This window comes from Aplysia californica, unplaced genomic scaffold (genome assembly GCF_000002075.1).
Source record: "Aplysia californica isolate F4 #8 unplaced genomic scaffold, AplCal3.0 scaffold00148, whole genome shotgun sequence".
Lineage (NCBI taxonomy): Eukaryota > Metazoa > Mollusca > Gastropoda > Aplysiida > Aplysiidae > Aplysia > Aplysia californica.
In genome coordinates, this window is record NW_004797418.1 from 309,453 (window position 1) to 332,761 (window position 23,309).

The window sequence follows — 23,309 nt, forward strand, 5'->3', positions numbered from 1 at the left end:
TTTGAGCGGGAACAAAAGTCGGAAGAGATTTTAGTTGTAAACACGCCATCATGTCTCTTGGATGCATGGGCGCAAAGCTGCCCGATATGAGTACGGCAAAAACAAAATAAAAACACCCAAAGAAAAGTCTTTTAGGTGCTTTCACGTTTCCACCAGAGGCTTCAATCTCTGTCAATGTGTTGTATTTCTTTTGTGTGGATTACTTCTTTGTCAGTGGCAGAAACTTTGTGAGTTGAAGAAATGTATACGAGGTCTAGATCTAGATCTAGATCTAGACTCGGAATCCAAGACACGCATCTCAGAAAGACCTCATATCATTTCATACTCTTCTATTCCACTTATAATTTTGTACTATTAATTTAGCTAATTCATTTTCCTTTCAGAAAATACTATTTTCATCATTTTTGGTAGTGTTTGTGATTTTATACCATTTTTTTAGTAAGGTACCCCTTCAATTTTCGTGGAGTTGTTGCCCTTGTCTTAAGGATGGGGGGGCCACAGCTGGCCAAGCCTGCTAAGTGCGAAAGGGTTAAGTGTGTTTTAACCCTGTAGGGGCTTATATTATAGCCTACTTATTCGTAATATGTGTTCCTGGGTCTATTTAATCAGAATTAATGGAACAGACTTTTTTCTTCGATTATTTTCTCACCAGCTGGAGGACTATGAAAACTATGAGAAGATCTCAGACGTGAACAGATTCTTTGTGCAGCAGTATCGTGAAATTGTTGCCAGTGGTAATGCCATCACACCTCACGACGTACGCTCTTATGACCGGATATCGTGGAACAAGGTGTACAGCGCCGACAGGTTGGTGGAGCAAGACAGGGATGGTCAGCCAGCGGTCAGTTCTGTTGTGTCATCGGCGCTTCCTCCGTCAGCAGCAAGTGACTCTTCCACTGCAGAGGGAAATCAAGTGTTACAACAGGAGAAAGGGGAAGAAGAAGGCTCTATATGAAAGTTAAAGATAATCTGTGATTACTTTTTTCCCCCAAGTAACGAAAAGTGGTTTGTACAACTGTGAGGAAAAATGAATTTTTGTGACATAAGCAGAATGTAACATTTTTGTATTTTATTTGACACAGTAGAGAAGCACATCAACACAATTACTGACAATTAGTGTACGGTAAAAGTAAGAGGGACAAACAGATAGTCTAACCACTACATAGCTGTTCTAATTCATAGTTAGCAAACACCTCCAGTGACCAATTTGAAAGCAAATTTCAGATTTTGTTGTTGTTTTTGTAAGTGTTTTATGGATTGAACTTTTTCAGTTGGTAGGAAATTTTGAATTTTGCCCTGGTGGCGGCCGAAGCCTACTCTTATCGATTTTAGACCACCAAGGGATCTTTAACGTGCGCAACTTGCACACGGGCTCTCCGAGATTTTTCGCCCTTGTCCAAGAAGGCTAGGTGTAGATCTTTCCTACTAGAAGATCAGGGGTGTGGCTGAAAGACAGCAGTAAGAAGAAGCCAAGGAGTAGCAGTAGAAAGGCTGTAGAAAGAATCAGGAGCCCAGAGGAGCAAAGGAGATGAGGTAGTGGAGGCAGAAAGAGGAGACGAAAGCAGACGACAGAACATTGCTAGAGAGCAGGAAAGAAGGTGAAAGGAGACAAATTTAGAGAAGAAAATTTTTCTGTCACAACCCGGATTCGAACCCGGGACCTTTGAATGAGAGGCCAACACCTTAACCTCTAGGCCACGAGAGCCCCCTACTTCAGATTTATTATCAGCAAAATCTACTAATGATCTCAATGAAAGCAAAGGACTTTTTATTCTCTGAGGCTACTACTTTACTACTACATTGCAACTAGGCCTACCAACAGGAAAATATCTGGGAATAATCCAGAGTGCATGCTGGACTTGAAATACTGTTTACCAAGACTCAATGGTACTAGACATAGAGTCTACCGGTACTTCCCTATCCACACCCCATTTTCATTTTAGAGCCAAGTTATGTGAGGCAGCATGGTGAAATCAGACGCTCGTCAAAATACTTCAATTGAAGAAACTGACATTTTTCTGCTAGTTTGGTAATTTTTATCAAATTTTTGTTTTTTGGCGTAACACCATTGTTGTTTATAAATGAACAACACATTTCTGAGTGGATTTTACTGAAAAATGTTGATTAAAGGCACAAAAATGTAAGTTGTCAGTTTACAGGGACTACCACACTATGGCAATAAGCAAGCTTTGGCGGCCATTTTCCCACTTATTCTACCTTTGAAAACCAGGCGACCCGTCCTTCTTCAATCTCAAATATATTTTAACTTCTATTCAAGATAGATGGGCATTTTTTCCACCAATAAGAAGACAATTCAAATAGTTTTAAAATGGAACCAATAACTCCACATGCCAAAAAATTGACGATTTGCCTGATTCCACCACGTCGTGACACAAATGATTTTTGACAATCTTTTACCAATTTGCTTTTAACAGATTTCATTTAAAAGCATGCAGCCTGGCTGTACTATTGTTCTCAGTTTTCACATTCATCGATTTTTATACAATGTAGCGTACATCTACATACAGTGGAACTCGGTTTCAAAGAGCTCGGATTCAACTAAAAATCGGATTCAATGAAGGGAGTTGGATTCCCCAATTTTTTTATTCATAAAAATCAATAAAAGTAACTCAGATTAAAGGAACATATGAATGACCAAGCTCGGATTCAACGAAGTCGCTTGCAGGGAAAATTGCTCTATTCGACCCCTCAGTGGCCTCCTTACATACTAACACACACCTTGTTATCATGCACCCATGTCTTTGCAAGTGTCAAGATCAGACGGGTTGCCAACACACGTGTGATGTGTGACTCTGTGTGTGTATCTGGGGGATGGGGCAAAAACGGTCTGGGTGTGGAATGTCAGTAGAAATACAAACGCAACAGTTATTTTTTTCTCCTGGCTACATATACTGATCAATATAATATTACAATGATGAACTAATATCTTGACATGGAACAAGTAATGAATTGTGCGCTGAACTGGAATCATGTTGCCATATGCTAGGCTCTACACAGCAAAATAACTTGTTGGGCAAACAATACGTTATCAGACCTGCCACTCTATGAAATCTAAAAATCAGGATTTCTGAGTTAAAAAATCAGGATCTGGTGAAAAAAATCGGGATCAACGGCAAATCAGTCATAAAGGGCACTGGGGAAGGCGGGGGGGGGGGGGGGTGTGTCCTGGTTCCCTTTTAAGAGGCAAATATGCAAGGCAAAACTTTGACAGCATATATGTACTCGAGTCGAAGTTGGATAGACTGGGGGAGCGAAGGTCGCAGTGATGCTGAAACACTCGTAGTCTTGAAAATAGCTGACACGTAACTCTAATCATCCACGCAAAACGCCTGCGTTTTAACAACGTTTGACTTCCATCACATTGAAAAAAAGATCGCGCCAAGGTTGTTCATTTTTTTTCTTATTCCTTTCCCCTTAATTAGTACATGTATCACGGCACGCACTTTAAGCCCAAGTGTCAAAACAATACCCCCACCCCCTGCCCCCGGCCGTCCACACTGGTTAAGTCCCGAAAAACACCTCGACCAACGCGACCGGTGTGAATGAACTTTGTTGACCCCGACAACCGACGGTCCCCGACACACGCGCTACTCACCACACGTACGAGGTCATGTCATGTGATGCGAGTGAGCATTTGAAACTAGGTCGATTTTAGTTTAAATAACGTACGTTAGCCATCTACTAGACCTAGATTCGGCATAGATGCTTTAGAAAATAGCATTCCAAGTTCCTGCAGATAAAAAGTCCAATCGGTGCTTCCAAGCAAAAGAGATTGCAGAACTTTTTTTTTTTTTTTTCTAAGAATCGAACGCAACAGACGCAACAACAAAAAATCAGGATACTGGCGATCGAAATCGGGAAAATCGGGATGCTTGAGATTTGGGGCAAAAAATCGGGATATCCCGATTAAATCGGGATGAGTGGCAGGTCTGCGTTATAGATGATAGATGTTCAACAAATCGGCCCTTTCGCACAGTATGTGCTTGATTGGGTTCATTCTATTTTCCTGGAATTTTCCAGCAATTCTTTGGTATCAAAGAAACAAAAATGCCTCTCACTTGAAATCAAACTTGTAGCCTACTTTACATTGAGGGAGTTGAATACATTACATAACTTGCTCGCTGCCTTTTTTAAAATTATCTCCACAAAAACCTCATATATGCCATTATGAACACTCGGACTCTACGAAATTCAAGGCCAGGCTCGACGACTTCGTTGAACCCGAGTTCCACTGTATTCTGCTTGAATCTGTTGATGTATATGTGTATTTTTAAAATAAAAATCTAACTTGTGCAGAGTTGCTTTTGCCAAACAAGGATTCAGTTTAAAGAATGGAGTGCAAGGATATCGTCGGTCACCTGATAAAACCATGAATTCCACAAATCTTCAAAAAACCGTTTTTTTGCATATATTTGAATAGTGTTCGGTGAGATACATGTCCCTGTAAAACTATTTTTCAAATATCTCAATTCAAACGCGTAATATGACATAATAAGAAAACCGTGAATCAACACAGTGCCCCAAAAGTCGCCTGATGAAACCGTGAATCCCACACCTGTGTGTAATTCACAATATCATCTGTCGGTTTATGACTCGCGGGGCTGACAGTTGATGCCGTGAACACCTCTTTAGACCATTGAAATATGGGCGACTGTGTCGTGCAAACACAATGGTTGGTCAGTATTCATGGTTTACTTAGGTTGTAGATTATAATTTATGATGGGTTTTGCTGAAAAACCTCTCTCTTCAAATGTTTTTGTCTTTTGGTGTGTCATCACTGACTAACACAATTTCATAAGTAAATATTTCAAAGTATCTAGTCATTAATGCATGGTAAAATCCTGTTACTTGTTTTATATCCTCATTACAACAGGGTTTTGTTTAATGCCAAAGTCCAATTATTGAGACTCAAAACAACAAAAATGCAATTGCCTATAACAGTCACAGTAAGTAGAAATTAATATTTCATACCATTTTTCCGCTCCTATTAACAATTCTGAATACAGTTTAGCATGCACATGACTAATTGAGCGAAACATGGAAATCTTTTCATTATAATGTAAAAATTTCCCCATGTACATGTTTTGAATACAAAGAACATAATGCATATATATATATAAAGAAAAAAAATTAGGACCTGACAATCTGTTTGCAACGTGAGTGTTTTGCTAAGTGCATGTTTGCTATGTGCGTGCTAGACTGTATAGAGAAGACTCTTGGCCAACAACTTACACCATTCAAGTTTCATTGCTTTCACTCTTGTACCAAAAAATAATTATGTATCTGTGATAATAATAGCCTTGTTAGTTAGATTGTAAATCTAAAGTATTCTAAAATTCATTTGTCATTCTTCACTTTTACTTCTACACTAAAAATGAATATTGTTTATATGTCATTTCTGTTGTAATTAATCTATGCAACACGGCTGCTTTTCTCCATTAATGTAAGGAACCTGAAATAAACAGAGAACTTCAAACTAATATTATTGTATCAAGAGTATTTTTTATACAAATTGCTTTACAAAATGAACAAGTTGGACGAAATCCAGATTTCCAGATTTATTCAAGAAATCGGCAGCTCTCGATTACTCACATTGAACAGAATACTTTGGGCAAGATAGTCTTCTTCATCAGCCCAAGGAAAATACAACTGAAGATGGAGACTTCTGAAAAATAAAATAATCAAATGCTTTTGTTTATTTGGTTGGTTTTTAAAAAAAAAGTAAAACAAAGCACACCCACATGATGAAAGTCTGTTAAGCGCAAAGAAAAAGCAAGACAGACACACTTACAGAATCAACAGAGGAAAAGAAAAGAAATTCAAGACGTAATAGAGATGCCCTCCAGTCACTCACTCAATATGTGCATGGTTTTCAAAGCGCACTTGGTACAAAGATACATAACATTGATGTGCACGTCAAAGCTCCCTTTTTCTTCACCCAGTTGAAAGATTTTCCATTTTGGAATTAAAAAGTAAGGTGGTTGGGGGGGGGGGGGAGAACATTCAACATCATACCCCTATACTGGTAGGAACAAATCTGTTTTATTTCTCCTTCAGTGACTAAAAGAACAAGAGATCATGAAATTTTAGTTTAGTGGTAGCCAACCCGGTACTGTTAAGTCTAATAATAGGGATGGTAATTTGCTATTTACAACAACAAAAAAATAGAAGCTTCATTCAGATATCTAGAGGGCTCTCGTGGCTTAGAGATTAAGGTGTTGGCCTCTCATTCAAAGGTCCCAGGTTCGAATCCGGGTTGCGACCGAAACATTTTCTTTTCTAAAATTGTCTCCTTTCACCTCCATTCCTGCTCTAAAGCAATATTCTGTTGTCTGCTTTCGTCTCCACTTTCTGCCTCCACCCCCTCACCTCCTTTGCTCCCTCCACTGGGCTCCTGACTCTTTCTGCAGCCTTTCTACTGGTACTCCTTGTAGGTACCATAAACTGAAATTTCAAAGTCCTCTGATTTCATAGTTAACTGCACCACCTTATAGTATTTATTAATTTATTATTCTGAGCATTTTGATACCAAATTTACACAAAAAGCTTCATTTTTAACAAAGTTATATATCTGAAGTTGCAGAAAAATACTTCATTTTTTAAATTGCGAAATGTCTGCACTTTGAGATGTCATAACATTCTTAAGTTTGAATGGACATTCACAAAAACTTGTAAACACACACCCATGCACATAGAGAACAAGCCCAATTTTTTTCAGGGCTGTCATATAATGAGAAGATGGAAATTTTTTTACCAAAAAGGCAAGAAATACAAGGGAAGGTTAAAATCACCACTCGCGACCACCGGCTTCTTGGCTGCGCGCCGGGGTATGGAATAAGGAGCCGGGGGGGGGGGTGATACAAAAACTGAAAATTAATTAGCGGGGGGGGGGGGGGGGGGGGGGGGGCCTTTTTGATACCTTAGAGTAAAAGAGTTCATTCTTTATAATTTGCATGCCTAAGAACCTTCGCAGACACCTTGTTGAGGTGTGCCCTTCTTCTTCTTCTTCTTCCTTGTTCTTGATGACCACAGCTAGACAGTCTGTCCGATGTCGCGCACAAACTGTGCAGTCCGCTTCAAATTTGAGAGACTGCCAAAGAGCTTTCTCTCAAGAGGAGTCACATTCTGCCACGTCTGTGTATGAAGGAGGGTGGCGTAGCGCAGGCAGTACTGAAGGATATGGTTGGCATCCTCTTGGTGGTGTCCACATTCGCAGATCGCGGACTTTCCCACTTTTAATTTAGTGTGCATATGGTGTTTGTCAGTTGTGGTCACAACGGGGTCGAAAGATTGTGACCTGGTCTGCTCTACTTACCATGTAGTAGGGGTCACGTCTGTTGTGATTGGGGTGGGATCTTTTCCATCTGTTTCTTATGGCAGATTCTATTAGCGTTTTTGACTCTAAGAGATTCATGCCATCCTCAGTCTGGGTCATTTTGGCTCCTTCTTCGGTCAAGTCGTCTGCTTTTTCATTTCCATGAAAGCCACAGTGACCTGGTATTCACTGCAGAGTTGTGTTGGCTTGGGAGTTTAGATCACATAGGAGTGAAAGGAGTTGTCGTACTTGAGCAGATTGTGGCTTGACGGGGTTGGCTTTAAATTTTTGGAGATTCAAGTTCAAGAGAATGGTGGCTGCTGTTTCAAGTGCCGATGTTTCTGATTTATAGTTGGAAGAGAGATCCTGTGGGGATGGAATGGCTCTCTGTTGACCCATCTATCCACTCTATGTAGATACCTCCACCGCCGTTTCTGACTGCCTCAGTTGCTGATCCATCCGTGTAAACTCGCTTCCACCGGTTGCTTGGGAAGTTTCTGTCCAGGTAGTCGAGCATCAGTGACTAGAGTATCGGAGCAGGGACTTCAGATTTGGCGCCAAGCTCTTCTAGGTTCTCACGAATTTGAGGGGGGTGACTAGTCTGAAGAGGGTGGACTTGACATGGGTCTAGTGGGGTTGGAGATTCTTCAAGAGAGATTTCGAGTCCAGAGCTGGAGTGTCTGGCCACATGGAGGAAGCTTTTTCTTTTTAAACGTTTGCTCAGGCTTTTTGAAGACCTATCCTTCATTGGGTAGGTTGGCATTCTTTTGACATTTTCCTGATGAACAATCGCTTTCAGATCGCGTCTGCCGTTCAGGGGTGCTAGCCCAGTTAGTGTCTCCATGACATGCATGGGTGTGGATCTCATGCTCCCGTGATGATCCGTAGATTTTGATTCTAGATTCTCGCTACTTTGTGGAAGATGCTGTTCCCCACGTTGCGATACCATATTCCAGGACTGGGCGGACATATCCAACATAGGCACCACGTAAGATGGTGCAGTTTGCGCCCCAATCTGACCCTGCCAACTTTCTAAGAAGTGCTGTTATTCTGTTACCTTTACTTCTGCACCTCTCTGTTTGGGCTTGTCACGTTAGTCTCGGATCAAACGTCACTCCCAAATAGGTGGGATTTGACTCGTGTTGTGGAGTGTTTCCATCAAGATGCAAGTTTACCTTTCGGGGTTTTGGCGAGAGGCTGAATGTTGTGTACGTGGTCTTGTTCTTGTTGATCTTCTGTCCCCACTCCTCTGTCCACTTCATAATGTTAATAAGTGTGCTTTGGAGTCGTACCTGGGCTATTCCTACTGAATCTGCCGAGCATAAAAGAGTGATGTCATCTGCTACTCCGCTGCTGTCACTTTCTTGGTGATGGTGGTTGAGATGTCGTTGAGGAAAATCAGGACAGGGTCACTGATAAAACTCCCCCTTGTGGGACTCCATTACTGATTGTCTCCATTTTACTTCTTTTTCCTTTCACAGTTTCACATAGGCTCTTCTTTAAGATAGGTATTGTGAGATCCATTTCAGCATGTTGTGAGAGATGTTTAGATTTTGTAATTTCAGTTTGAGTCCTTCTGTCCCGACTTTATCAAATGCCTTCTCCAGGTCGATCCAGATGGCTACAGTGTGTTCTTTCCTTTCGAAGCCGCCCTCTACCATCTGAGCGATGTATGCAATCTGGTCTTCGGTTGATCGATGTTTCCTAAACCCAGCTTGGTTATCTGATAGAAGATGGTTTTTCTCTAGGAACCAGCCCAGTCTGTAGTTGAGAATCCTCTCTAGAAGCTAGCACAGAGAGTTGGTGAGGCTGATGTGCCCTTTGAAATCTACCTAACAACTTGTCTGCCCAAGAAAACACACAAATTTTGGTCATCCGATGACTGGATTCTTATGTAGAGACCACGATTTTCACCTGTTGACAACTGTGAGTTTTTAATAGGAGACCAAACTGTTTTTACCTGTCGGCAACTCTTGACCAGTAGAGCAGTCCTTGTGCCAGACAAAACTGTGGGATCCTCACATCTCTCCAGGATCACGCGAGTGTGCAGAAGGTGAGACCACAGTTTTCCAAGAGCTGCTATCCTCCCCGAACCACCAAAGTCTGACACAAGGTTGTTGGTTACCTGTAAGCCATCAACACACCAGGGTTTAAATAAGTTTTAGTGTAAGACTTGAATGGCTCTTGCAACACAATTAGGTACCGTAATAAAATTGAGCAAAATTAGAGGTATTACATAAGAAGAGGAACATAATAATAACACAAAGAAAAGAAGGAAAGAGATATGGACAAAAGATGTTTGATAAGAAACGGAGCAAGCCAAACTACAGCACTTTTCAACCACCTACACACGAGGGTTTGGGTTTAAGCAATTTGTGCGCTTGTTTGAGTAAAGAGAACCATATTGACAAAATAATGGTCATTCGGTATTGGGGAAAAAGTATGACAGACAGACAGAAACAAAAAAGGGACAATAAAGAAGTAGGATCAACCAGTGGCGCCTTTCAGCTGCCCATTTATTTTCTCCAACACCATTTTAACTACTCTACTAAATCATGCAAACATCCAAGAAGTATCTAAGCAAATTATGACAGTCACAACAGAGACATAAAATGGATAAAGGCACAGAGAACAAAAGACCACACACCCACTTCTCGAAGAAGACACTAAAACCAGATAAAAGTGAATTCTTCTGTAGACCTCTCCATACATCACCCCCCATCCATCTGAAAACATTTTATTTATCCTTAAACTACAGTTACATAAACATTAAAAATATTAACTGGAGCAAGAACCAAAAAAAATACTAACAGAGTATAAAGAATATATCCCTCAACCCACTGGCCCAGCTTGCAGCTCCAACCCTACAGGCATCTGCGGTGTAGTGTAACACTTAAGGACTTCATCATCACAGACAAAAAACATGAATTCGATTTGAATATGGGGAGGTCTTTTACATTATCAAGAAAATCCGTCTGTCTGCTACTGTTAAGGCTGTGCATTTCTCTCACCTCCACTTGGCTCTTGTGGGCAGGGTCAAGAGCCGCCTGCTTAATAATGACCTCAACTGTGTTGAAGGGGGCGTAAAACATCTACAAATACAAAGTACCAACCAGTCTTTTACTTGTAAGAAGAATTCTAAAACACTCGTAATACAGGTCATTCAAGTGCCGAAGATTTTGAGGTGTTACTAGAGAGAGCAACACAAAAATAAAAGGAGAGATAAAGGCGATAGATGTTTGATAGCAAAGAAGGAGCAAACCTCACGAAAGTAAACCCCAACCTCCCACTTCTCTCAGCTCCAGCTGGCTCTAGTAGGCAGGGTCGAAGCAGCCTGCCCCTTAAATGATCCAAATTGAGTTGAAGGGGGCATAAAACATCCACAACTACAGTCAAAATTTTCCAAAACAGCCATCCATTGTCCAGGAAAAAAGTGGTTTCCTTAGACAGGTGAACGTGCAGGACAGTGTCATTAACCCTTTCATTGCCAGGGGGTATACTTTCCTACTGTCAGTGTCAGCACTGATTTTCAGCTAAGCTCGTTACCTAGGACAGCAGCCTAATGTCTCAGCGTTAATGGATGTGCAGTCTAGATCTAGCGCACTCGAGACACCGGGTCTTCAATTGTGTCACTTTTCTCACTTTTCTTATTCACCATATCCTTCCATCTTACTCATAATTTCAAATAACCCGCAAAGTGAATTTATTTGCCTTTTTAAGGTCATTTCGATGTTATCGTTTTACGGGATCATGCAACCACCTGCAAGCCTAGATCTATGTTTATCAATCGCTTGCAAGCTTAGCAGTAAAGAAATAGCCTACTAGCAAATTTGGTACGGATATAATTCATATCTTTTATTCCTGAATACGAGTCTTTGCAGTGCTTGTGGCTAAAACTCCATATATATATATAAAAGAATAAGAGCCAGGCTATTTGCAAGATGTACATGCAACGTCATATAGGCAACCAGGAGCAGCAAATTTTGCCAACTCCCATGACATACAGGGTACGGCATGGTGCTAAAAATTACACATTTTCATGACGTACCAGGTATGTCACAAGGCAACGAAGGGGCTTAAGAAAAAAAAAAGGGGGTGACCTTATTTAGACCACATATGGCCTAAATAAGCTTAAGCCCCCTCCCTTACCTTATTTAGGCCACATCTTTTAGTAGATTTCTTGAACTAACCATGGATTCGGAAGGTCGAGATTCTACTGATCTTTCTATTTAGTGCGGGGGATTATTTCAAAATAGAGGATGATACTAAATGAAAAGTGGACCAAGGGTAAGAGTTGTGTGTCTGTGTGTGTGCGTATGTGTGTGTGTGTGTGTGTGTGTGAGAGTGTGTGTATGTGTTTGTTTTGTGTGTGGTTGTGGTGAGAGAGAGATCTAGAGAGAGAGAGTAAATGTAATAGTGTGTTTGTATGTGTGTGTGTGTGTGTGTGTGTGTGTGTGTGTGTGTGTGTGTGTTTAATGTGTGAAGGTTATTGTGTTCATGAGTGTCTATCTCAGTTGTACGGTCCAAATGTACATTATTTTGTTGAGAATTTTACATAGAACTCAACTACAAAACACCTTTATTCAAAGTCACAGAAATATTCTTTTTGTGCTTATTGAGGTACAGTACAGGGTGATTTTACCTGCAAGGATAATTGGACAAAATGGGCAATATCTTTATTGCTAATGGTCATATTTAGACAAATCATATCATTCTTTCTTTTTTTTTCTTAACTGCTCATGGTTATTAAAGAGTAAGCCAACTATATCAAGGTAGTAATTTCGGATTCCTAATATTATGAGCATTCTTAGAATTTTAAAACTTGTTTTTAGCGCTTTTCTCAACGTAAAACGGATTCCATTTTTTAAAAAACAACAATGACCTTATCTTTCTTTTTCAAAGTATTGTGCTTACATTCGTGTGAACTTATATTCTATGCTTTCAAGAATATGAAAAAAGCTAATAAAGTCTAGCAAAATGTTCTTCAGAGACATAGATCTAGTAGTAGGCCCACTGGAACATTTTATAAACTGTGAAAAGATGACCAGAAAATAACAAAATTATCTTATGATCTTCACTTGCACTTGCAATTTTTTTGACAAATTATAGTCTATACCTCCTTATCTTTTTTTTTAAACATTTTTTTTTTTCACTATTCATGACAATTGGCATGTATTGTTTTCAGTTATTATCAAGGAAGTGGATAGGTGGACCACGGGGTCTATCTAGCCAAAAGGATAGGTGGACCCCGGGGTCTACCTAACAAAATGCTAGGTTTTAGGATGTGAACCCCGGAGTCAGCGAAGTGAAATAAGCAGATCTAGGTTTAACTAAGGATCGGTGGACCCCGGGGTCAACATAGTGAAATAAGTAGATCTCAGTTTATTTTATATTAGGACTGGCGGAGCCCGTGGTCAACGTAGTGAAATTATAAGTAGATCTAGGTTTAATTAAGGATTGGTGGACCCCGGGGTTAACATTGTGAAATCAGTAGATCTAGGTTTAATTAAGGATTGGTGGACCCTGGGGTCAACGTAGTGAAATAAGTACATGTAGATCTAGGTTTAATTTTAAGGATTGGTGGACCCTGGAGTCAACGTAGTGAAATAGGTAGGTTTAAGGTGGACCCCAGGGTCTACCTAACGAAATACTAGTTAGGTTTTAGAATAGGTGGAACCTGCGGTCACCGTGGTAAAATAAGTAGGTTTAATCAAGGTGTCCCAGTGGTCCACCAATCCTTAATTAAATCTTCTTATTCCTCTCTACGGCTATGGTGACTCCGGGGTCCACCAATCCTTTTAAAATTAACCCTACTTATTTCACTACGCTGACCCCAGGGTCCACCAATCTTTAAAGAAACCTACTTATTTCACTACGGTGACCCCGGGGTCCACCTGTCCTAAAACCTAGTATTTCGCTAGGTAGACCCCGGGGCCCACCTTAAACCTGCTTATTTATCACTACGTTGACCCCAGGGTCCACCAATCCTTACTTAAACCAAACCTTATTTCACTACGGTGACTCCGGGGTTTACATCCTAAAATCTAGTCTTTCGCTCTGCAGACCCCGGAGTCCACCTATCCTCTACAGGACTAAACTATTATCAATTTGTAATTTTCATTGATTAGAATATTTTTTTTAAATATTGAATCAGAGACTCGCTGTCTAAAAAGTCCACTGCTAATGCTATTCTTATCAAAGAAAATGGCACAATTTGATTTTATGACATGTTTAAAAAAAAGAGTTTTAAAAAATATCCCGAAAATAACATAAAATGATTATATAGATCTCTCTCTCTCTCTCTCTCTATCTATCTATCTATCTCTCTCTCTCTCTCTCTCTCTCTCTCTCTCTCTCTCTCTCTCTCTCTCTCTCTCTCTCTCTCTCTCTCTCTCTCTCTCTATCTATCTATCTATCTATCTATCTATCTATCTATCTATCTATCTATCTATCTATCTATATATATATATATATATATATATATATATATATATATGAAGGGTTTAGATGCAAAAACAGATATATGGGGCTGTTCAAATATAATCTTACACCTTTTTTGGAACTTTTTGCCCCCCCCCCTTCTTACACTTTTCTTACATTTTTCCTCACCCCCACCCCCACCCCCCCCCACCCCCCGGAATATTACATTGTTCGCTTATAAGGATAAAAATAATACGACATTTATATCGCGCAAATCCGTAAAACTATCATTGCTCTATGCGCACTGCATAATATTCATGAAAAACATGCCTACACAATAATAATATAAAATTATGCTCTAAAAAATAATAGGTGTCACGACATGGTGGGATCAAGTGCTCGTCAGTTTTGATTTTGAGGCATAAGGAGTTATTGACATCATCTTAAAGCCTGTCCATTTGCCTTCCTTTTGATGAAAACAATATTCATCTATGCTGAATAGAAGTCGAAATATTTGTGATTGAAGGAGGTGGGGTCACCTGATTTCAGAGGTAAATTTAGTGAGAAAACGGCTGCCAAAGTTTGATAACTTCAATAGCTTGAGAGCCTTTAAAACTGAAGAATCACAAATTTTGTTAATGTAATGAACGTTTTCCAGTATGGACGTAAAAGGTGTTTAGCGCGAAAAAAAATTCAATAAAAGTTCCCAAACCTGCGGGAAAAAATGTAAGTTTTTTCACTTTCATTATTTTGACGAGCGCCTGATTTCACCACACTGCCTCACAATTAGAGTAAATCATTCAAGGAAAATATTGCATACACACTCTTTCTCACTAATAAAAAGGAAAAAAAATGAGACTCATGTCTATGACAAAAGCGCTTTAATTAAAAAAACAAAAAACAAGTTACAGTGTAATTCTGATAAAGTCAACACCCCGGACAGAAAAAAAGAGTTGACTTTGAGCAAGGTTGACTTTATCCATTGTACTACTGGCCATTGAAAGGTGAACATGACAGCTACTCTACAAAATTACAAAGTACCTGGTAATAAACAATATGTAATCTCAATTTCAGGGAGTATAATTCTGAAAGTGTAACCAAAACAAGAGATAATGAAAGAACAAAGTAATTGAAGGTGTGTACACCACTAGCTCAGGTGAAATATCTCTTCTTGAATGAATTCATCTTAGGATTTAGCCCCAAATTGTCGACTTTACGCAAGGTTAACACTCAAGTGGTTGACTGTATCGGAAACACCATTACTTAAACAATGAAGGTAAGAAACAGGACTACAGTGAGGTGTTAATTTTCAGCAAGAGTTGACTTTATCAGGATTCAACTGTATCTCTGTTATTACTGATCATTTATAAATGCTGAAAAAAAAAGTGAAATTAGTTATCATCAACAAATGCAGAGTTCATCATTATGTCAAAAATATTTTTTTACCTCACAAAGTGTAATATTACATTAATTCAAGACCCCCCCCCCCCTTTCTTACACTTTTCTTACAGGAGCCAAAGACCCCCCCCCCCTCCCCTCCCCGGCGTAAGATTATATTTGAACGGCCCCTATCCAAATTTCAGGTTTTGAGAAAAGAGGATTATTTTATTCACACATAGCTTTCAATTCACTCACAAATCTGTTGTCAGATTTAAGTAAGCTTTGTACATGACAAACAGGAATCAGTTAGTATTCAAATCTACAGTAATATTTTTAGCAGTTACAGCAGATTTTATTTTCTGTTTTTGTGCAAAATCAGATATATCCAGGAAAACATTTTTATGCAAAAACAGATATATCCAAAATTCACTCTCATGCTAAAAAACATCAAGCTAAACACTTAAAACTTCCACAACAAAGCAATAAAGTTCACATCCCACATGAAAATTTGAATTTTTTAAGTTAAAATGCGAACATTCATGATAATAAATTAATCATTGATAGACAGGGTCTTCACATTACGAGAGCTTATTACTTTAGTCTCTATGGACAGACACAGATGAAGACAGTATGATATTCATAAAATGAGTTCATAAAAACACATTATTTTAAAAGAAAAGTAATGCACTGTTTGTATCTTATAGTCAAATTTTATGTAACTCAGTTTTGCTAAAATGTGAAAAATACTGATACGATAAGGCTAAAAAAATGAGACACAGCGTTTTGTAATCAGACGGCTGACGAACCATATTCAATGCATCTAAAAGACAATGGGATACATGCTGTAATATTTAACTCCACAAATCGAAGTCAACATTCTATACCAACAATATTCAAGACACATAATGTCATACTAGAACAAAGAGCGAAATACCATGTAGTGTACAAACTAAAAAAGATGGAAACTGAAATTCCAACGTCTCACGTTCAATCATCATAAAAGCCATGCACATCAATACATACTCAAACTCACATCTATTCACACAGACACACCCACATTCTGACAGCTGCCATGAGGCGTTAAAGTGACATTCAGGTTTTCTTATTCAGAATCAGAATCTGAATTTCTGACTGCTGACGTTGGAACAGCCATCATGTCACGGTAACGCCCCGTGACAGCATCACTTGCACCCATATCTTCAAGCAACTTAAACACATCCCTTTTTTTGGCTTCTTTGACAGTGCTTGTTTTCCTCAACACAGGAGGCCTAAAGTTGGACCACGACCTTCCCTGCTTCAGAACACCATGGATGTGAAGGTCCCCATAGTATGAATCGGAAACCTTCACCTTATCCCCACTTCCATCAATAGCAATTCTTTTCACAGTAGAAATACTGAACTCCCGTTTCTGTTTTACAAAACGCTGTGTCTCACTTTTAAAATCGAAAGCGTGCCAGTCTCTCCCGTATTCAAAGACCAGGCCATGCCTTCTAAGAATACTAATGTACTGGTCAGGCAGGGTAATTGTCTCCAAACGTTTTATATCCTGGACTACTCTCCCGAACGCACGATCAGCTGGGAGGTAGCTGTGACCTCGCACTGGGAAAGTGTACGAAATATCCGTTTGAGGGAGAAAAAAATTTCCTGTCCGCCGGGAGCATAGACAGAACATTGAAGTTTTTATTCGGCAGAGTCACTGAATAAACGAAGTTCACGCTTGGATTTAATTTCCTGCTGATGAAATTGGAAAAAATGATGGAGTGCGGAGCCGATCATATTAAGAGTCTTTGTGGTTCTCACACTCCAACCACGTAAAAAAAAACACATCATCCTTCTGCTGAGGGTTGTTTTGACCCTTGTGGCAAATGACCCCAAAGATATAAAGATGTAGCTGCCGACTGTAATATGCAGCACCTATAGGAGTCTTTGGGAGCACCTGATTCTCCATCATGTCAAAACAAATTGACATGGAGTCCTCGCTTACGGCATTCAGTTCATTATAAAATTTGCGAGCCCTTCTGCGATGTAGAATATATTCCGCAGCCAACTCAGTTCTCCGCTCAGTCGGAAGATCTGCCTGCTTCCCTTGCTCCTTATAACGCTCACACGTAGCGCATCAGTCTGTGTTGGGATGGCCAAATCCAAGATTGAAGTCCCCCCTGAAGACCGTGTAGTACAGGGAATAAGAGACCTGCAAAATAAAACGAATAAATAACCTTTATTAAAACTCATAACCAGGACCATCAAATCAAACCAGTAGTGTCCTTTCTGCCACTGAGGAAGAATGTTGTGTTTCAATAAAGCAGAGTCTTGAGAGTTTGTGTATGTCTGGTTTTTGTCTGCCTGCAGAGTGAAAAATCAACCTTATTCTCATAAATTTGAATGCTTTTCATCTGCCAGAACAAGAGACCTGCACAAGAAAAAAAGTAATCTTTATTTTAAACAATCAGGAGACCCAAAAAAGGACAAAAGTAATCTTCATTAAAAATCATCAGAGATCTGAAAACGAAAAGAGTAGTCGTAACTTTAAAAATTTCAACAAACCTGAAATTGAAAACCATATCGTAATGTGATCAGATTTTCAAAAATCTTTAAATATTATGCCTTTGTTACATACATTACAACGAGAATTTACTCTATAATGTTTAAAAGATCAAAATGAGTCCAATCAAGTCAGTAGCATCCTCTCTGCAAGATGAAGCCCTCATTGTATTTTACCTTTTTATTCCTTTTGGTCAAAGGTCATCTATATAATCAAAACAACACCATGATTGTGTCATGCTACTGTGATCATTTACACAATAAAAAACATTGTTTGTGTATCAATTCAATATAGTTGCCATGTGTCATGATAGATGTGTGTCTCTTTTCTGTCAGCTTGAAGAGGAAAAAAAAAAATGGGGGGAAGAATACCTGTTCATGATTTTGTCTCTCGAACATCTTATGCATCTTGGAGACGTCCAGGTCGCTGCGGAGGTATTTTCTTCCTGGGTTGTCTTTCACAGAGTAGTGACTGGACCTGCACTGGAACGACTCGATGTGCTGTCTGATCCTCTCCTTCCTTGCCTTCATTTCTGGTGTGTCTTTTGCTCCTCCTCTATTCTCTTTCCTCGGCGCACCCTGGTCAAAGACGGCTTGGGCTATGCCTGACACTCTGTCCTTCTTCACTCCTGAAAGGAAAAAAAAAGGAACATTCTTAAGATTAAATTATTAATATAGCTTGAACGTGCTTTAGCTTTTCAATTAAAGAGGAAAAAGAAGACGTAAACCAACTGGGAGCAACAAAGGTACTCAGTCTTGTTCATGATCCATTAAGAAGGACTAGATGTAACATGACTGGGAGAGTTGGCCAAATGTACTTGACTTTTTAAGGCAGGAAAGCGTTAAGTAAATCAAATCCATTGGCTCTAACCAAATTATCTCAGAACTCTGTAACACCTGGGTTCCGATATAACGTAAAAATAAAACCTAGTGGTCCGTTTTGATTCAAATACGAAGAAGTTAACTTCACATCCCTTGCTTGTATTTGTAAACTACACACAACAACATAAGTTTCTGCACTTTGGGTGTCTTTCATTCATGTAAATATTTTGTGACGAGTGATCAGTAGAATGATTGGATTATAATAGTGATCATTAATAAATCGTTCATTGATGACTAGACCTAGATCTACCCTGGCATTGAAAACCATTTATTCAGAACTTTGTTAAATTTACAAGATTGCAGACTTAGTTTAATAATTTACGGAACTGTAAATTTCTTCCGACTCACCTACAGCTGATAGGAACGTTGGTTTGCAGACCTGCACCAAAGGAGCTCCATCGACATCAAAATTTTGCAGATGAAACTTCACAGAGAGCTCTCTAGATTTTTGTCTGGCTCCAACAGCAACCCTAGGCCTCTTTGCCTTTGCATTATCCAAAAGGTGTGAAATAATCACGTCTTGTTCGTACTTTACTGTTGTCGCGTACAAATTATTATATACAGTCAAACCTGGCCTGACGACCACCTCTATAAGACGGTCACCTGTACAAACGGCCACTTTCCATTTCCCCCTAGCGTTTTTTCTATATAATTTAACTGTGTAAAACGGGCACCTGTCCAACGCGGCCGCGGCCACCATATTTTAACACACAACCCTTATCACACAAAGCAAAAACACCTGTCTTAGACGGCCACCTTAGTCATGACTCCATTACATTTTGTCATAAATTGTGCATTGGCCCCTGGCGTTGTGGGCTAGCCGTCATAATTCAATCACCTGTCGTTGTTGTTAGGTAGTCCCTCCAACCGATCATGTTGCGTAGGCCCATCCCACTGTTGACCTATAGTCTAGCTACCAAATTTTAGCTGATGGTGAGGTTAGCGTGTGATCCCTCATAACCCATAAGCCCCGCCCAGAACTCATACTCATACACAAATCGTAAGTGAGATGAGTGGTCACTGTTTACCCAGTCTGTAACAAAGTAACAATGGGCGTCAACATGAACTTGTGACAGAAGCGTCGCTCGTTCTTCGAGTGGTGGCGACCCATGTGTTTGTTTTAACATGGCACTCGGTTTTCCTCGTTTGATACATTTCATTTTATTGTCACCCTTGTGCAAAATCAGCAACAAAATAAAAATTACAAACAAGAAACTAACCAACAACAACAACAAAAACAACAATGCGGCTACTTTTGATTGAGACCTCAGATGGGAATGGTTTGTTTTCTTTATCTTGATCAGTCCTGCCTAAGACGGCCACTTTTCTCCTTGACAATGGGTGGCCGTCTTACACAGGTTTGACTGTATATACATATGTGTGTGTGTGTGTATTTTATTATGTATACTAAGAGACTGAGCAGAGGCTTACAATGTAAATTCTGTGCTCTACATATAGAGAAAATTTTAAGTTTGCGCAAAACAGATTTTTGAAAAAAAAGTTGGATCTAATTATTCTAATTAGATTGTTATGCTGAGATTTGTTACTATTAACTCTGGAAATACAGTTAGTTGCTGAATCTAAAAGTAACCAGAACTGTGCAATTCGTTTTATTTCAATTCCAAAGCCCAAAGGCATAGCAATAAGTTAGATCTAGATCTAGCAGTTGTAGGCACTCTGGCTTCATCTAGCATAGGCCTGCTACTACTGATTCTAAACAGGGAATCTAGATCTAGCTATCGCCTGCACTATTAAAGTCAAATACAGTCAAACCTGTGTAAGACGGCCACTCATTGTCAAGGAGAAAAGTGGCCGCATAAGACAGGTGGCCGTCTTAGGCAGGACTGATCAAGATAAAGAAAACAAACCATTCCCATCTGAGGCCCCAATCGAAAGTAGCCCCATTGTTGTTGTCTTTGTTGGTGTTGTTGCTGTTGGTTTGTATTTCGTTTGTAATTTTTATTTTGTCGCTGATTTTGCACAATGGTGACAATAAAACGAAATGTATCAGACGAGGAAGACCGAGTGCCATGTTAAAACAAACACATGGGTCGCCACCACTTGGAGAACGAGGGACGCTTCTGTAACAAGTTCATGTTGACGTCCTTTGTTACTTTGTTACAGACTGGGTAAAAAGTAACCACTCATCTCACTTACGATTTGTTTATGAGTTCTGGGCGGGGCTTATGGGTTATGAGGGATCACACGCTAACTCACCTGCAGCTGAAAATTGGTAGCCATTGGTCAACAGTGGGAGGGGCCTATGCAACATGATCGGTTGGAGGGACTACCTAACAACAACGACAGGTGATTGAATTATGACGGCTCGCCCACAACGCCAGGGGCCAATGCACAATTTATGACAAAACGTAATGGATTCACTAAGGTGACCGTCTTAGACAGGTATTATTGCTTAGTATTATAGGGGTTGTGTGTTAAATTTTTGTGGCCGCGGCCGCGTTAGACAGGTGCCCGTTTTACACAGTTAAATTATATAGAAAAAACGCAAGGGGGGAAATGGAAAGTGGCCGTTTGTACAGGTGGCCGTCTTATAGAGGTGGCCGTCAGGGCAGGTTCGACTGTATATGGTAAAATAAAAATAAAACTGAATTTTTTGTCAGTCAGTACATCCCAATTGCCATAGCCGCACGTATTAATAGTTGAATAATGCGATACCGAAGCAACACGTTATCACAGTGTGCAGGGGAGAGTGGGGTGCCCGGGTCGCTGACCGGTCGATTCGTAGATGGCCACCTCTATTCTCACCCGGGGTGAGAATAGTGCAGGCGAGTCTTTTGGCTATTCTCACCCGGTGCGCGTTCACCGTTATAGCCTAGATCTAGGCCAACAAATTTTGCGTTAACCCTAGACCACAGAATTCTACACTGTGATAACAGAAAAATTGTAGAATTCTGTGCCGTGAACAAACGTTCCATTACAACTGTAGCCTACTAAAAGCGTACAATTTTGTCTGTGGGCAGTGGAGAGAGAGAAAGAGAGAGAGAGAGAGGAGTAGCGCGAGAACTTCCGGTCAAAACAAAATGGCGACCCGCGTAGTTCGGCTCGATTCGAAAAGTTAAATAGCCGTAGCATCTTTGTAGACAACCAAATTAATTTACTTTTGTGTTTTAACATCATTTTTTAACTTTGTTTTGGTCAATTTGATCGTCCACACCGATAGACAGTATTCAGAAAGAGACAGAGAGAGAGAGAGGGGAGGAGAAGATCTTGCGAAAACTTCCGGGCAAAACAAAATGGCGACCCGCGTAGTTCGGCTCGATTCGAACAGTGAAATAGCCATAGCATCTTTGAAGACGATCAAATTAGCTTACTTTTGTGCTATAACGTAATTTTTTCTTGGCTTTTATCAATTTGATCATCCACACCGATAGACAGTATTCCAAAATGAGGAAAAGCAGGTCTTGTTTCGCACCGGGTGAGAATAGCCTACGCTGGCAAGTCTCACCCGGGGTGAGAGGTAGATCGTTTTTCTATTCTCACCCCGGATGAGAATAGCCACTTCCTTTGTAGATCTATGCATTTTTTACGGAAAGCCCTATTACTAGATCTATTAGTGTTGTGAAAACTTCAACCTCTACAGCTCAGGCGTCAAAAGATGCTGGAAAATAATAATACGTCCTGAAGTTTCATAATTTATACAGAATAACACAGTACACAGCCAGTAGTTTTTATTTCATCAAGTTATAAAAATGGCCTTCGTATAAAAATTGCCAGGTTTTCATAAACAAATTTTAATAGTTCTAGTTCTACCGAATCGATTTTCACGCGAACTCAACCATTTTGATGATCTTTCTTTTCCTTTTAAAAAGATGTAGATCTAGGCCTGTCGGATGTGGCAGTGCGATTAACACTGAGTTGTTTAGATCTAGACAGATCTAGATCTAGACCCATCAAAACACGAGGCTTCGTGGCCGATCACAAAAGTCTACGGAGCTTATTGAGGCCGATTCGCCCTGCCGAGAGCACGTTCACTAAACTGCCTACTAGATAGAATCTACTACCAAAGATTCTCTAAACGATCTTTGCTACTACTACTACTACTAGGCCTACTACATGTACTATTACGAGACAGTACGAGAGAGTGTCACTCAGGCAAAGATAGTGTAACTTTGACTCAGCCACGTAGTGTACACACTTTTTATACCCCAAATTTAACCCGGAAGTCCATTCGGAGAATTTGACCTTTTCACTTGACCAAAGTGTGCCAAAATGGTAGCCTAGCTTTTGCCCCTCCATGAAGGAAAAATCTGGCCCTCATTCAAACCATTGGGATTGAGCAAAATTTTGCGTATTGTGCTTTGTTCTTTACAATATTCATTATGATTATGATTATGATTTATAAGTTGTACACTGAGACAAAACCGTACTAAATGAGAAAGGTGTACCATTATGAAAGTGGAACGAACTCATTTGCCTGAAAAGGGTAGTTTGAGCATGTGTGGTCTAAATAAGCTAAACCCCCCTCCCTTACCTTATTTAGGCCATATGTGGCCTAAATAAGCACTCCCCAAAAAAAGATGCAAAGGGAAGAAATAGGAAGTGGTCAGTTGTACAGGTGGCCATTAGAGCAGGTTCCACCGCACACAGTCCAAACCAAGCCAGAGAACCAGAACTCACCACAACAGCAAGAGAGAACGTGACCGCCAGCTGTTTGAGCCTGAGACCAATCTCTGAGAGGTAGCCCTGGGCTGAGGGAAAAATGGTCAGTAAAGTTTTACTTTTACTCCCA

The 23,309-nt window shown here is 40.0% G+C and overlaps 2 protein-coding genes across 2 annotated transcripts in view; one reads left to right on the plus strand and one right to left on the minus strand.

Annotated features, from left to right (window-relative positions):
• LOC101863665 (nudix hydrolase 8) overlaps positions 1-1,283 on the plus strand; it is a 37,318-nt gene extending 36,035 nt beyond the window's left edge. Inside the window, exon 8 of the mRNA XM_005097168.3 lies at positions 653-1,283. Within this exon, the coding sequence (XP_005097225.1) occupies positions 653-955 (303 nt within the window). The 3' untranslated portion in view covers positions 956-1,283. The remainder of the gene's footprint in view (positions 1-652) is intronic.
• Positions 372-23,309, minus strand: part of LOC101863430 (DNA repair protein RAD51 homolog 4) — a 37,856-nt gene continuing 14,918 nt past the window's right edge. Inside the window, exons 7-10 of the mRNA XM_013081841.2 lie at positions 23,198-23,268; positions 9,297-9,461; positions 5,614-5,686; positions 372-896 (exon numbers count right to left, since the gene is read on the minus strand). Coding sequence (XP_012937295.1) covers positions 5,651-5,686; positions 9,297-9,461; positions 23,198-23,268 — 272 coding nt within the window. The 3' untranslated portion in view covers positions 372-896; positions 5,614-5,650. The remainder of the gene's footprint in view (positions 897-5,613; positions 5,687-9,296; positions 9,462-23,197; positions 23,269-23,309) is intronic.